Source organism: Lactuca saligna, chromosome 5, assembly GCF_052625555.1.
Source record: "Lactuca saligna cultivar CGN05327 chromosome 5, ASM5262555v1, whole genome shotgun sequence".
Taxonomy (NCBI): Eukaryota; Viridiplantae; Streptophyta; class Magnoliopsida; order Asterales; family Asteraceae; genus Lactuca; species Lactuca saligna.
In genome coordinates, this window is record NC_136421.1 from 244,039,610 (window position 1) to 244,052,096 (window position 12,487).

At 33.5% G+C, this 12,487-nt stretch overlaps 1 protein-coding gene across 1 annotated transcript; it reads left to right on the forward strand.

The window, feature by feature from the left end:
• The first annotated feature begins 5,970 nt into the window (after positions 1-5,970).
• On the forward strand, positions 5,971-9,475 carry LOC145047182 (polyadenylate-binding protein-interacting protein 9-like). The gene is made up of 9 exons (XM_078995415.1): positions 5,971-6,908; positions 7,433-7,543; positions 7,626-7,670; positions 7,758-7,830; positions 8,003-8,115; positions 8,221-8,328; positions 8,426-8,494; positions 8,892-8,953; positions 9,096-9,475. Exons 1-9 carry the CDS (start codon positions 6,501-6,503, stop codon positions 9,154-9,156), a joined length of 1,050 nt encoding a protein of 349 aa, XP_078851541.1. The 5' UTR covers positions 5,971-6,500; the 3' UTR covers positions 9,157-9,475.
• The last annotated feature ends 3,012 nt before the right edge of the window (positions 9,476-12,487 follow it).

The following is a 12,487-nucleotide window of genomic DNA, read 5'->3' on the forward strand; positions in this document are numbered from 1 at the left end:
TTTTGGGAACAAATTACGCAACTGTTTTCTTTAAAAGATTACTCTGATTTTAAAAACAAAGCAAAAACAAATCGGTCTTTTCTAGCCATGAAATTGGGGATGTCGCAGTTGGTATCAGAGCATTAGTTTAAGCGAACTAGGAATTTGTTGGAAATTTCTAGACTTAAACTTAGAATGCTAAGCAATGACTGTGAGGAGTATGTCTAAAATATGTTAGGTAGTACACCTAAATTGACAGAAGGACTAGTTTATTTTAGGAATGATGCCTAAAATGCTTTTATTTGCTAAATGTTTTGTGTGATAGCTAAATTGATGTTATTATTTGTTCAGATCTATGGTTTGTTGCCGACCGGATCTGGAAACCTTATGTGTTTAGGATTCTAAGCGTACGACTACGATATTAGAACTAGCATGTAAACGTTTCAGAGTGATAAGGATGACTTAATTATCTATCGTGATTGAGGATCTGAATTCACCATATTCAGTGTGTAGATCAAAAATGGTAAGAACCAGAAGTGGAGTTGGAAATGCAAATGAAAATAAGAATCATCCACCAGTGATTGAGCAAATACCTGTTGTAGCTGCTGCACCCGAGCCAATATCGATGGTTGGTGTACAAATGATGATTCAAACAATGTTGGATCGTCAGATGGAAGAAGCGAGACGTCTGCTTATGCAGAATCGTGAAGAACTTTCAATTCAAGTGGAAGAGCCCGAAGTGAATGGAGGCCATTCGGAGGGAGGTAACTTCAGTAGGACTATTGGCCAAGCCAACCCACCATTAGTTAGACAAAACCATTAGGAGGGAGGAATTGATGGACTTGGATGCAAGTACAAAGACTTTTTGACTTGCAAACCATCGACCTTCACTGGGAAAGAGGTTCCGATTGGAGTCATGGATTGGATTTCGGAAATGGAATTAGCCTTTATGACATGTGGTTGCAAGGGCAAGTTACAAACCATATTTGTGTTTTGGGAACAAATTACACAACAGTTTTCTTTAAAAGATTACTCTGGTTTTAAAAACAAAGCATAAACAAATCGGTCTTTTCTGGCCGTGAAATTGGGGATGTCACATTCCCAGAACAAACGGGATTCATATTATTCGATGCTTATGGCTCTTTTGCCATAATTTCCATGCTAACGGTTCTCTCTGGAGATATAAAGCTCGACTTGTGGTAAATGGGAAATCTCAACAGGTTGGTGTAGACTGTGATGACATTTTCAACATTTTCGTTAAACCCACTACAATTCACACAACCCTTTCTCTTGTAGTATCTCGCTCATGGCTGATACACCTACTTGATGTCAAGAATGCTTTTCTACACGACAATATTGCCGAAACCGTTTACATGCACCAACCTCCGGGCTTTGTGGATCACACCCGACCTAACTTTGTTTGTAGGTTAAGAAAGTCTTTATATGGGCTTGGTACCATTGCTTTGCCACATACACCACATCTCATGGTTTTAAAAGTACTGCCACATATACTTATCTATTTGTTTATCAGAAATGGCAAGACACAACATACTTACTTCTATATGTTGATGATATTATACTTACAACATCTTCAAATTCTTTCCTACGCAGGGTCATCGACACTCTCTCTCTCGTGAATTTTCCATGACCTATTTGGGAACACTTTAACATTTTCTTGGCATTCACGTTACACGTACCAATCGGGGTCTGTTTCTTTCGCAGTCTCAGTATGTTAACAACATAATTCAAAGAGCAAAAATGACAGAATGCAAACCTATCACCACGCCCGTGGACACTTTTTACAAACTTAGTGCTAACTGTGGTGTACCATTCACTAATAGTACTCTTTACCAAAGCCTAGTAGGTGCTCTACAATACCTTATATTTACATGGTCGCATATTGCCTATGCCATTCAACAAGTTTGTCTTTTTATGCACGCCCCTCGGGAACCTCATTTTAAATTCCTCAAACGAATACTGCGTTATCTTAAAGGAACCGCAGACCAAGGGCTTTGCATTCACGCGTCATCAAACTTTCGCATCACTACATACCCAAACACCGACTGGGGAGGGTGCCCCGATCTAGTGCAGAAGCAGAATACAGAGGTTTTGCAAACGCCACGGCCGAAACAAGCTGCCTTTGAAACATGTTACGTGAACTTCACGTGCTGGTAACAAAAGCAATGATTATTTACTGTGACAACATGTCCGTTGTTTACCTCTCTAACAACCCTTTCCAACATCAATGAACAAAACATATCGAGATTGACATTCATTTTGTATAAGAATTAGTTCAGATTGGAAGAATTTGTGTCATTCATGTACCGCACATCAACTCTTCAATCGTATACGAATATCTTTACCAAAGGGTTGCCACGTCAGCTCTTCAATCGTTTTAGGACCAGTTTGAGCATCCGCTCTCCTCCTGCTCCAACTCTCGGGGAGTATTAGACGTATTATTTTGTATATATTTGTTACTCATATTTCCCCCTGTAATTACTCTTAATTGATTTTGTATTTTAGGTAGTTTGTTAGCTATTGTGTCTATTTATGTATCATATCTCTTTCAATGAGAAATCAATCGATTCTATGGAATCCTTTAGATAATGTGGTTACTATCGTGTTTAGTTTTGTGAAACACATGGGTAATTTCGGTAATTGCAATTGGGCAAATTAGGTTTGTTGCCCTTTCAATATTTTGTAATTTTTTTCCTGTCCCTGCTTTGTTCTTTTTAGGCGACGATTTTTATAGATCATCCGTTGTTTCGAAAAAAGACTATTAACAACTCCTTTAAATTGTTTAACTTATGGTTTTGATGGATGACATTAATAAGAGGCTAATACATAATGGGAAAGGGGAGGTTGTACAAAATAAAATGTTATCATTCATGAAAAAGTTAAAAGAACTATAAAGAAGATTAAAATTATGGTATGTAGAAGAAAAAGAGATACAAATTTTAGAGAAATTGGATATTCAAAATAAATAAATGATACTTGATATAGATGAAGAAGGCGGTGTTGAATAATTTGAGTTATGGCTATTTCACTTTTATTCATTATTGTGAAGGGTTTCCATGTTACCCTTCTTGAAGAAGCTTTGGATCGAAATGTTTTTAGTGGAGCTCAACTGGGAAACAACTAGTTAGTTTTATCCCATTTATTTTACATAAATGATGTTATGTTTATTTGATAGTGGTCTCAACATAATGTAAGAAGTCTTGTCGAATGTTGTAGTGCTTTTTATCTAGTGGCACACCTTAAAATTAATTTGCAAAATAAATAACAATTTTAAGGAGGCTAGGAGTTTCTTGTCAAGAGGTGAAAGATTTAGCTTCTAATTTTAAATGTTTTAACTCCCTTTTATGTAGGGATGCAAACGAGCCGAACCGAGTTCGAGCCTGATCAGGCTCGGCTCGGGCTCGTTTAAGTTATATGAGGCTCGAGCTCGAGCTCGGCTCGATTTGAGCTTTCTTTACTGAGCTCGGCTCGAGCTTGTAAAGAGTTATTTAAGCTCGGCTCGGGCTCGGGCTCGACTCGTTTTTATCAGGCGTGCTTAAATAAGCTTAAGCTTGGCTCGAGCTCGTTTACTAATACCCAAAATTCATAATTCCCCTAATATGTTTTTATTTTAATATATATATATATATATATATATATATATATATATATATATATATATATATATATATAATATTATATAAAGGCTCGTTTAGGTTCGCAAGCCTAATTGAGCTTTGTGACATAGGCTTGAGCTCAAGCTCGTTTAATAAACAAGCTTAATATTAAGCTCGAGCTCGGCTCGGGCTCGTTTAAAATCGGTTTCGAATCGAGCTTTTAACGATCCGATCTCAAGTAGCTCGTGAGTAGCTTGGCTTGTTTGCACCCCTACTTTTATGTATGATGTATTTCATATTGCCGATTGGTATTAATAAGAACAAGGAAGAAAGTTAGTATAGAAAATAATAAAATTACTCTCTATAGCAGGAATAAATACTTTACCTAAAATAGTTATAGGGATTTTAGGCATATATTACATGCTAAATTTTTAAAGCTCGGGACGTAATTTTTGATTTTATGAAAACATTAAGATGTCATTTCTTTTAGGGAGTATTTGGTGAAACACATACGTTAAATCAAATGGAAGAAAAGTATGGCTTCTAAAGAAGATGGAGGGCCATGCATCCGAAGCCTTTGGCTTTCAGTCGCACTTCAATTTACAATTGGCATTCGAGATTCTTATATGATCCAAATGAATCGTAGGTTAGAGTCATTAGGATGTTCCACGAATTAGAAAAGATGGGGGGGGGGGGGGGGGGGGTGTCATGTTCGATATGCAACATATGAAAATTCATGGAGTTTGGAGTAATATTATTAAAAATATCAGTCATTTGCGTTCATAAGCATTCAATATAGACTCATTTAATAAAGAGAAGATTGATGATTGAGTATCGACTAAACTTTGGAAAGATAATTGGATTGGTGATATCAATTTTTGAAATCCTTTCTTATTCTTGTCCACTTATGAAGCTTAAACAACATTTATTGTCAAAGATTGTTTTAGCAATGATGAGTGGATTCTTTCACGTCGTTTTAGCAGGGACAAGGGGAAGAAACAAAACACTTGGAGTTACAAGAAGTTCTAGTTCATGTTGAGTTGAGTGATCAATCAAATTAATGAACGTGAGAGTTAGGAGTTAGACGTAGAAGCTGTGTATACAGTCACTTCGACACATCAGTTTCTTGATGATGGTATGTTAGTCATGTCAAAACGTCTACTAGACGGAACAAGTTGGTCCTAATAAAAGCAAATATCTTGGTTTAGAGGATTTTTTTTGGATAGATTGCCTACCATAGTTAATTTGGATTATAGAGGCATAAACATCGAGCCTATCATTTGCCTTCTTTGCGATTTTCATAGGGAGACAAATGATAATGTATTTATTTCTTGTTCGATGGCTAGGCAGTAGGATCGGTAGTTGATAGTGGCTTGATATCCCGAATTACCCAACGATTAGAGAAATACTTTACCTAGACGAATCATACGGTGTTACACAATATACAAAGGAAGTGTTTAAATGCAATTATTTTTACTATGGTTTGGACTTTATAATTTCCAAAATTCTTAATTTCTAGCACTCAAATGCCTAGAAAAAGTGACATGTTTGATAAGATTGTCACACACTTATATCTTTGGATGTTTAATAGAAGTTCTAATGTGAACATTAATAGAGTTGGATGATTACAATTTACAAAACCATATGTTCGTTATTTCATTTACCTATATTTACTAATATTCTGGCTTTTGATACGTTTTAATAAAACCTTTTTGATGTTAAAAGACATAACTTTATATAAAGCATATTTTTAGATCTTTAAACTAATAAAGTAGTTTTTGAGAAATTAAAACAAGATCAAGATGTTCAAGCTTTACTTTTTATTCCTAGTGAACCTTTTAATTCATTCTCGAGTGGAAAATCGTAACTAAATTCCTACATTGTTATGGAAATTAACACAAACCAAGCCCTAGAAGTTGGCATCAAAACATGTGACCACCAAAAAACGAAGCATCATCATCATCCTCCACCAAACTCTCTCTTTCAAAGCTCAAAACGAATGAAAGGTGAATCCTTTTGCTTTCCCATGTGGTACCTTTTTTCCCAAATTGATCCCCCATTTCTCATAATGCTTTCAATGCTAAGGACCACTCACACACCATTACTACTTGCTGGCTACCATTCCAGCAAACCAAGAAAATTATTTACAATTTTATCCAACAAGAACCAAGAACCCAATTAAAAAATTAATGGAATAGTACTTTCATCCGGATCAATTACTGTTTTTTAAATTCAAGAAATCATAACAAACAAAAGAGATACAGTTGTGATTGACACATCCATTGTTGCAGAAAATAACAAAAATTTAAAGCTTAAGTCATCTTTGTTGTTCTACCATCCCCAATTTAACGCACCTCACTTAAATGCTCTCTTTAAAAGTAAATATTTTTCTTTTTCTATAATTTCATGAACCCATCCACTGTTTCTCTTTGTAAAAGAAAACAAAAAGAGAAGGTGAGGAAAAGCCAAACACAAAGCCACCTGTTTCTCTCGTAGAAACCCACCACAATCTTGTGATCGAATTGCTCAAAAACCCTCTCTTTTTTAGCAATTCAATCTTCATTTCTTTCCTTTTCGATTTTGGTTTTTGTAAATGGGTCTATCTTTATGGGTTTTGTCCATGCCTATATAAAGATAGAGAGAGAGAAAGAGAGAATCAATTCTTGTTAGATAATTATACGACCTCCATATATGACGCAAATCTGAAAGAAAGAAAAAAATTAAAGCCTTTTCTTTCTCGATCGTTTCCATAAAGAACACAGACTGCTTGCTTCGTTTATCAGCAGTTTGTTTCTTTTCGTAAATATTTATTCCTTTTCTTTTTCTGGGTTTTTGAGAGGTGGGGTTTTTGGTTTTGATACAGTTTTGTTGATAAAGTTTTGATTTTTTTTTTTCTTCTCGGAATTCATGGCTGCTGGTCCTGAAATTTCTGTTGAATCACCAGCATCAACAGCAGTGTCTCCTGATGTTCATCAATCTCCACCAAAACCCAAGGATTCTATCGTCAAGAGTGTCGATAGTGAGAGTGATGATTTCGTCAATTCCTATGATGATAATGGTTCAATCATCAACCATATCGAGTCCACAAAAGGGTCTGATTCTGATTCGAAATCAGAAATGAAAATGCAAGATTTTGTTGATATGTTGTCCAATTTGAAGTTGAATCCCATGGCTAAGGAATTCTTTCCTTCTTCTTACTGTCCGATTGATCGCAATCGTGATCAACCCGAGTTTGCCCTCAATTACTTCGTGCAACCTGCTTTTTACAAGAATTATCCCGAAAATGGGATTGAAGGGTACCCCAATAACCGAAGGGTATAATCTTTTAGCATCTGAATTTCATCTTCTTTCCAGTTTATGTCTTTTTCCTTCAAATTTGATCCTTTGAAATCTAAATTGAAGGGTTTTGCTTTTTGCACTTCGTTTATCAAATTTGTCACCGGATTCAATTGTTTCTTCATTGAATTTTGTGTTTCTTTGATGGATTCCTGAATTTGTGTCATAAGCCTACTACAATTTAAGTTTCCAAGGGTTTTCTATGAATTTGTGCAACTTTATCAATCAGATAAGCCCATTTTCCACCAAAATTTCATTTTTTTTCTATGAATATTCATCACTTAACAAGTTTCGTAACAAATACATGTGTTTCCATTCATTTCTTGATGTTATCATGATGATTAATAACATAAAAAAAAACTTCTTTGCATTCTGTAAAAAAAAATGGAGTTACAGGATTCATTTCCATAGACCTTGACGCAAGAAAATGTCTTTGTTTGCGTCTTATCTTTTTTGTACTCAGATGAAGATTAATATTTCCTTTTTCATTTAAAAAAAAACAGAGGAGAAACAACTACAACAACACTAGACGATTATCTAACGGAAGATCTTTTAGAGCTCAAAGAGAAGACAGCATCAAGAGAACTGTATATGTCTCAGACATCGATCACAATGTGAGTAAAACGCATCTCAACTTACCATTTATATTTTGTGTCATTTTACCATTTTCTCCTTACACAACGGTTTCGTAAACAGGTGACCGAAGAGCAACTTGCCGGTTTGTTTAGCGGCTATGGGCATGTAAGTCTTTTCACACTTTCCACATTTTCATCATTCACACAATCATTTTCTTGTTATATAATAATAACTAAAAATGGTTTTATGAAGGTTTTGGATTGTCGCGTTTGTGGAGATCCACATTCACGTCTCCGGTTTGCATTCGTTGAGTTTGGTGATGAGAGTAAGACACAGTTCCTTTTGACTTAATAGACTTAATGGGTTAAGCACTTAATCCAAACAACTATAATGACTACTTAACAAGGATAAAGTAAAAAAGAAAAAAGTTTATTCTATACACATTATGGTAAAATAGTCATTTACTTAGATTACATGTTTTCTTCAATGTGTTGTAGACTCAGCAAGGTTAGCGCTAAATCTTAGTGGTACGATGCTTGGTTTCTCGCAAATTACCGTTTTGCCCTCGAAAACCGCCATCCTTCCTGTGAACCCAACTTTCCTCCCTAGGGTATTTGACATCTTTCCCTTTAATCATATGTAATTTGGACTCTGAATATATCTTTTTCTTTTCTTTTTATTGTTTATCTTTCTTTTTGATGTTTTGTGATTTTAGTCGGAGGATGAAAGAGAGATGTGTGCAAGGACAGTTTACTGTACAAACATCGACAAGAAGGTTTCACAAACTGAGGTCAAGAATTTCTTTGAAACAAGATGTGGCGAGGTTAAAACAATAGTTAATAGAGTTTTTATTTTATTTTATTTTATTTAAGATCTGTTTTTTAAAATATGTTAATTTTCTTGAAATATTTTGCGTGTAGGTTTCTCGCTTGAGGCTTTTGGGGGACAATGTTCATTCCACACGCATTGCTTTTGTTGAGTTTGTGATGGTAAGTTCAAAATTTTAGGCCGCTTTTGTAACTCGGGACATAAGCTTTTTTGTGGGCTACTTTCTGTTGAGGAGGGTATTCATGTCTTTTGCACAATCAACAAATCAAAATCAAAAGTAAAGTCCTTGTTCCACATTTTTGGGTGGGGCAAAAAAGTTGTAGTTTGTGGTCCCATCATCATCATTTACACTTTACAGACACTATCACTGTCACACAGTCTACTGCATGTCAAATACAGTATAACTTGTCATTGTCAAGCGTAACATTTACATCGGTCACAATTTTTGTCTCATTGACGTCAGTCACAACCACACAGTCTGAATGCATGACAAACACAGTATAACAGCTGGCCGTACTCACCACATGCTAATTATCTTATTGTCGATAACAATTGCAGGCAGAGAGTGCAATTCTGGCGCTTGATTGTTGTGGTCAACCTTTAGGAGCACAACCAATCAGGTAAGCTATATATATATAAATAATACAGAAAGAACGACTTAATAAAGAAAAGTCAGAAAAAAGAGTTTTTTCCTATTAAGTCCGAACTTTTTTTTTTTTTTACAAATTTGCCCTTGTTTATTTTTTTACTTTCATTTTACAGGGTGAGTCCTTCAAAGACTCCAGTGAGGCCACGTGTTGCTCGCCCAGTTCTAACCAACTAAACTTGAAATCAAACATCCTTAAGAATGCATCCATGAGGGAGCCTTTGTTCTCGTTGATTTTGTGATGTTTTATTATTATTATTATTATTTTTTTTTTTTTTTGGTTCATGTTGAGTAGCTTGAAGTCGAGAACTTGCTATCTTTACTTGCTTGTGTTGTGTTTCTTGATTATGAGGTCAATGCTCATAATGGTTATGGTTGACTTATGGTTTTGACTTTGATGCTTATATGTTCGGGTTCTTTATGATGTTTTCTGAATGATGTTATATTTCAGGAGGAAAATCGTGGTTGAGTTATTTATTTATTTATTTTGGTTAGACTGAATGGTTGTTGTTGCCGGTGAAAATAAATGGTATATGTCACATAAGCCACGTGGCAACCATATATTTGATAAGTCGACAAAATAGGGTAAATATTAATGTTCTATTTGGTTTCATTTTTTTTATTCTTGAAAATAGTCTGCATATAAAAATGTTCTAACGAACAAGTCAATCTGTGATTACTTTGGTATGATTATTTATGTTGCATCATGTGATTATTTATTTATGTTGTATTAGTGAAAGAATTGTTATTAAATAAAATGTTCACATATATGAAATTATAGGACTGGTATGCAATGTATTTAATTTTTTTTTTAATTATTAAATTGTTGAAAAAAACGTGGGTCATTAAGTTTTTTTTAATCATTTTAAACTTCAAAGTTTCTAGTTTATTTTGTTTGTCATTAAAAAATCGTTGATAAAATGTTAACTTCGTTTATGTTGTTTTTTTAATCTTATTTGCAAGTACACGCCATCTTTATTTACACTTTCAACATCTTATAAAATAATATCATATTAACGAAGACTATAAAGAAATCCTTATACTAATAAAAGACTAACTTTTTTGCCATGTGTCATCATATTAGATATTTTAATTAATGTATTGCTACTTATTAATCTATTAGTTTTCCATTTTAAATTTATTAGAACTCCTCATTAATAAGATTTTATTTTAAATTTTAAATTTTAAATTATTGTTTTCATTAATTGACAAATAAAAAATATCTAATATATATATTAAAAATTAATTTTATATATTTATTTGAATCAATGATTATAATTTCACATAACTAATAAAAATATCTCTTAAATTAATAATTTATTTAAAATAACTTATTAATAATTTTAAATTTTTACTATAAAAGTATGATTAATTTTATAACCGTGGTTCCCACGGGTTATAAACTAGTAAAATAATATCACATTAACGAAGAGTATAAGAAAGAGAAATCGTTTTTATTCAAAGTTTCTTACATTAGTTTTTTAGAGTATCTCCAATCCATTTCTATTTTTAATTTTTTTCTTTCATTTCTTCCCTTATTTTTCACTCTACCCCATTTATTCTCACATTTTAGAGGAAATCAATAGTATAACATCAAATTATGTTATACTATTCATTTCTCTCAAAATAGAGATGAACTTTGAATTGTTAGTTTTAGTCTCTCTTTTTATATATTTATATATTATTAGTTTATTTTATTTACTAATTATAATTTAATTGTAATATTTAATACTTATAATATTGTATTATGTATTAAATTATATTAATTAAATATATATATATATATATATATATATATATATATATATTATTTTTTGTTTATCAAATTCATATGAAAATTTAAATACATATTGGAATTTTAAAATAAGATAACGTATTTTACAAAAGTTTATAATTGGGTGTTATATATATATAATCTTATTTATTTAATAGTATTGTAATTAAAAAAAGATAGATTATATATTTGTTAAAACCAAATTAGTAGAAGAGTGTGATTGAGGGCTAATGGCATAAAAACCCTCATATTTGCACAAAATTGACAGATTTGCCCAAAGCTCAAATTTAGGTCCATTTTTGCCTTAAACTTGCATTTAATGTGTCATTTTTGCCAAGTAGTCGGTTTCCCTTTAATCAACTGTTTACCACTTGCTTAGGTGGTAGGCTAATTAACGTTGTTTGGAAAAATCTCCAATTCCGTTACATACGTTAAACTTCAGGAAATGATTGTAATTAATGCTATGAATGGTGACCATAAATATTCTAGGCAGTTTAAGTTTGGATCCATTGTGTCCCCTGAATGGATTGGAAGACATTATGTGACTGAAATTGCAAATAAGTCAAAGATGAAACTTTAGGAAATGATTGATGACATCAGACAAATGTATAGATGTGTGGTATCTATAGGGCAAGGAAATGGGCCAAAAATTTAATATAAGGTAAACTTACTGAGCATGATGCAAGGATATGGGATTATACCCACGAATTGTTAAGGTCAAACCCGAGGTCCACATGTCAAGTTGGTGTAACACCTAATCCAAATGGAAAGAATTAGTTTCACAGGTTTTATATTTGTTTCAAAGCACTAAGTGTTAGCTGGAAAAGAGGATGTAGGAGAGTAATTGGGCTTGATGGGTGCTTTCTAAAGGGGCAGGTGAAGGGTGAACCGCTAACAGCCATTGGTAGAGATTCCAACAACTAGTTTTATCCAATTGCATAGGCTGTTGTTGATGTGGAAAATAAGTCCAACTGGACTTGGTTCCTTGAGCTACTTAGTGGTGATCTAGACCTTATTGATGGAAGGGGCTTGGTAGTTATATCAGATCAACATAAAGTAAGTTTCTTTATAACATATTAATCCTTTTCAAATTACTTATAAATACTTACATGTATGTTGGTTTTTGTATAGGGTTTGTTGCAATCTGTTAAAGATATATTGCCACATGTGGAGCACAGGCAATGTGCACGACACATATATGCAAATTTTAGAAAAGCTTACACTGGGTTGAGTTGTTTTGGGCTGCAGCTATGAGCTGTGTGGAAGGTGATTTCAAGAGACACAAGGACACAATTAAAAAACTCAATCCTGGTGCATATGAGCATCTAATGTCCAAAGAACCCCAAACATGGTGTAGAGCTTACATAAGTACATGATATGCATGTGAGGCAGTAGAGAATGGTATATTAGAGTGCTTCAACTCCATCATTGTGGATGCTAGGAAAAAACCATTGATTACAATGCTTGAAGAAATAACGATATACATCGTGGATAGGTTTGATCACATGATTAAGGAAATCACTAAATGGAATACCCGTATATGTCCAACAATGTTAAAAAAAGATGAAGCTTCTTGGGAAGAGCATGAGGTAACACTTTAACATGTAACTTTTGTTTTAATTTCATTAGGTAACACTTTAACATGTAACTTGTGGATGTAGGTTTTGGTTAATAATTCATAGTCAACAACATGTGTTTGAAGCAAGGACAGGATGTGATAGCTACATGGTGGAT

Bases quoted from the DNA above. Each gene is read 5' to 3' on its own strand.
- LOC145047182 (XM_078995415.1), top strand. From the start codon at position 6,501: ATGGCTGCTGGTCCTGAAATTTCTGTTGAATCACCAGCATCAACAGCA. The intron at 6,909-7,432 runs GTATAATCTTTT...AAAAAAAAACAG, and splicing joins GGTACCCCAATAACCGAAGG to AGGAGAAACAACTACAACAA. The intron at 8,329-8,425 runs GTTAAAACAATA...TTTTGCGTGTAG, and splicing joins TTGAAACAAGATGTGGCGAG to GTTTCTCGCTTGAGGCTTTT.